Below are 3,832 nucleotides of genomic sequence, written 5' to 3' on the forward strand. Positions count from 1 at the left end.
TTGAAAATGTAATCACACGCTTCGGTTGTCCTTTTGAACTTGTGAGCGATAATGGTACGCATTTTATAAATGAAGTGATTAAGGAGCTCACAACAAATTTTATGATATCCCATTATAAATCTACTCCTTATTATCCGCAAGTGAATGGCCAAGCCGAGAGTACCAACAAGACCTTAATCTCTATTCTGACAAAGACTGTAGAGGCTTATCACACGGATTGGGATCTAAAGCTTACGATAGCTTTATGGGCCTATCATACTGCGTACAAAGTGGCTATTAATTGCACACCATTCAAGATGGTATATGGCCAAGAAGCAGTCATGCCGTGGGAATTTATCATTCCTAGTCTTCGTGTTGCTAATCAAGAGGGTTGGGATGGTAATCCCTTAGTAGAGTGTTTGTATATCCTTGAGAGACTAAACGAAGAAAGGCAATTGGCAGTGTACAATGCCCTTGTGGAGAAGGATAGAAGGAAGAAATGGTTTGATCGCCACCTGAAAGACAAGGACATCAAAGTTGGGGATAAAGTCCTGATGTATGGAGTGCGTAACGAAAAGAAGAACCTCAAATATGTTGGTAAGGAACCGTATAGAGTATGTGAAATTACCCCGCAAGGTACCATCCGAGTGGAAACTCTCGACGGAGTTGAAACCATTGGATTCCTTAATGGGAGTAAATTCAAAAGATACTATGACTCCCTGAGCCAAGAGGAGTTACATGCAATCCATCAGAAGAAGGCAGCTAAAGAACAAGCTGAGCTTAAGAAGATACAAGCAAGAGTTGAAGCCAAAGAACGTCAACAGCGTGTTAGGCGCCAACGAGAAGCCAACTTGGAGATTACGCAAGCATTTTTTGAGGAGGCAGAGGAGGATTCACTGGAATCTGACCCACCTCTAAGATACCCAATTGAGCTACAGAGTCCTTACGGCAGGGAGGTGCTGTATAATGCATTATTGGATACAGCAAAGTTAAGGGTATCAATAAGAAGAAAACCCCTGTCTCAAGAATTCTGCACACTCCTGTTGCCTATGACAAGGGGACCGTAATTCAAAGCTTTTTGGTTATGATGACTGCTGGTACCATGGAGGGGACTGTAAACTTAGGGCGCAAATGGATGTTAGAGCCACCAAGTGCAATATTGATTGGGCAACCAGGCGAGTTACAACGCAAGAACCAGCTCTCAGTCTGACCGCTCAAAATCCCACACCTAAGCCATCAACTCTGGACAAAATGCTAGATAACGAAAAATCACAAAGTCAAGTGGCCACACCATCTTTGATTGTTTGCCACCCCTCTAACGCTTCAACGCCAAGAGTGGAAACAGGCAGTGTGGTCTCCAAGGCTCTGCTTACTATACCAAAGAGTACATACAAATGGGTCCCAAAAGCTTCGTTAACGGCTACCTCCACTGATCTCCAATTTACAGGTGTAATTCTTCTATGCCCACTCTCTTTAATTTTTACTGTTCAATTAATTGCATGAACTATAATGCATGACCACATGGAATTTGTCAACACACTACTTAGATTTTGAAGTTGCCTAACGTGTTAGTGTAAATCATGAGTTTAACCTTATTTGAGAAATTCTTGGGAATGCATAAAGTCTTTAGTTAACCTTGGAATATCGTTGTCTTAGGTCTAGGGTGAAAACCATCTTAATGTTTGAACAACCTGGCCATGTGTTGCCCTCTGAGACATAGCTTTTACCCCTTTGTCGAAAGGATGTAAGAACACATTATAGTTCAGGAGCAAAAATCCAAAGAGAGAAATAAAATAAAAAGAAAAGCCTACAAAAAATGGCAATGTAAGTCTATTATGTGCTTTAATGTCGGCCTATCGCCCTATTGGTAGGCGAGGAGTATTCTACTCCAGACCAATGCCCTGGGTTGGTAGGGGATAGCCTTGCCTAAGGTGAGCTAATAGATTCTTGGAGAATGCCTGTGTTAAACATGGCACCAGGATCGACACTAGTTTTGCCTTAGGGAGGTCGCCATTATGTATAAAAATTATCACGTGCATAAAAGAAATAAAGGCAAAAGGCTCCTATGACTCTGATGTTTCTTGTGTCCTTAGGCTCTTGGGATTAGCTTGTTCTTAGAGTAGACACATTGTGGTCATTTGTTTATTTATTAAGCTTGGTAATTTTTTTTGACTTAGGCCAATTATTATAGACCTTGATTAACCTTCGACACCTTGCTAACTCTTGAAATACTTTCAATAATTTTAAACTCCTGTTAATTTGCTACGCTAGCTCATTCATGTGACCCCTTAAACTAAGTTCTCATGGTAAACTTCCTAACATGCTTGATTTTATTACACTCTATATCTTTTGAATTCCAGCATACTTTCACTCTACTTCCCTGTTTTGTAGATACAGTCTACCACAACAAACCCTGTCGACCTTACCATACCATAGCTTCCGAGGACGGAATCTACATCAGGAAAGGGGGCATGTTAACCTATGGTGGCGGACATTGAGACGTATTACTTTTTACGTCATATAATTAATTTAAGTATTTTAAGTCATGGGCCGGGCTTGTCGGCACCACATGTAAAGGATAAAGGGATTGGGTGATAGCATTAAGCCAACTCAACATAAGATATTACAATTGAAGGTGTTCATCTCCCAAGCTAGCCATGTGGATGTCCGTCATCTTCCACAATTGAAGGTGTTCATCTCCCAAGCTAGCCATGTGGATGTCCGTCATCTTCCAACAACAATATTGCATTAGCTTGCCTGTTGAGTTCCCTTGTCTGTGTGGAAATTGACATGTGGATGTCCGTCATCTAGCCACTTGTTTGATAGTCTCTATCATTCTTCCACTCGATCATCACAGCACTTGCCCAAGGACATCACACAAGCTTAAAATCATGTCTTTATGGAAATTGACATGTGGATGTCCGTCATCTAGCCACATGTTTGATAGTCTCTATCATTCTTCCACTCGATCATCACAGCACTTGCCCAAGGACATCACACAAGCTTAAAATCATGTCTTTATGGAATATAGATTTGATTAACTTAGAGAGAGAGAGAGAGAGAGAGAGAGAACCCCCTTATCTATAATGGTTTCTTTACTAATCACATCTTGTGCTAACCCAAGTAATGACCATAGGGGAAGAGGCCATTGCCATGTGAGAGAGCTCGCACTATCGCCACAAAAGTAATGACCTTTGATTAACTTAATGTTAGAAAGTTTAGAGAGAGAAAGTAACGACCTTTCATTAACTTAGTGTTAGAAAGCTGAGAGAGAGAGAGAGAGAGAGAGAGAGAGAGAGAGAGAGAGAGAGAGAGAAAGAAAGAAAGCTGTATTAACATCTACTAGAGGCCGAACTAGACCCATGAGATAAATCAATGTACAACTGTCAATGTCTTCTGGATGTCCAAAAAAAAAAAAGGACAAAATGAACATGAAATAAACTATGAAAGTACTGAGCTAGTGGGGGGGTGTGATGGATGGAGCACTACTGCTAGAGGCTCAGTATACAACCTATATGCGCAAGGTATACAAGTACGCAATGCAAATCTGTCTAGCTCCAGCCAGTACCATAATGGGGGTGTAATATGTGATACATAGGCAATGGCGAGGCAAAAATACCTCGGAGCATGATCTCTAGGTGTGAGTGTAAGTGAGCTAGCCGCTCCTAGATATGGTGCTGATGTCAAGCCCGTATCTCTATGATCTCCCTCTGGGAGTCTGGTAGCCTGGTGCTCTCGGTCTCCGTCTAGCTCGAGCTCTCCCTCTTTTCCTGTGTTCTATCTGCATTCTTGTAAGGTCGTCATCCAAATAGATGGGATCTCTCTGTAATCCTCCCTGCTCTCTTGCCCTCTT

The 3,832-nt window shown here is 41.7% G+C and overlaps 1 protein-coding gene across 1 annotated transcript; it reads left to right on the top strand.

Moving 5' to 3' along the window:
- The first annotated feature begins 296 nt into the window (after nucleotides 1-296).
- On the top strand, nucleotides 297-2,181 carry LOC147603871 (uncharacterized). Its single transcript, XM_086796335.1, has 2 exons — nucleotides 297-940; nucleotides 2,157-2,181. Exons 1-2 carry the CDS (start codon nucleotides 297-299, stop codon nucleotides 2,179-2,181), a joined length of 669 nt encoding a protein of 222 aa, XP_086652461.1.
- The last annotated feature ends 1,651 nt before the right edge of the window (nucleotides 2,182-3,832 follow it).

Source organism: Cibotium barometz, chromosome 63 (assembly GCF_041138505.1).
Source record: "Cibotium barometz isolate CiBa-2024 chromosome 63, ASM4113850v1, whole genome shotgun sequence".
Lineage (NCBI taxonomy): Eukaryota > Viridiplantae > Streptophyta > Polypodiopsida > Cyatheales > Cibotiaceae > Cibotium > Cibotium barometz.

What these genes read in the sequence shown, in the direction of transcription:
- LOC147603871 (XM_086796335.1), top strand. Translation starts at nt 297, where the DNA reads ATGGTATATGGCCAAGAAGCAGTCATGCCGTGGGAATTTATCATTCCT. An exon ending in CCTTACGGCAGGGAGGTGCT is followed by an intron (nt 941 to 2,156) that starts GTATAATGCATT and finishes TTTTTGACTTAG; the next exon opens with GCCAATTATTATAGACCTTG.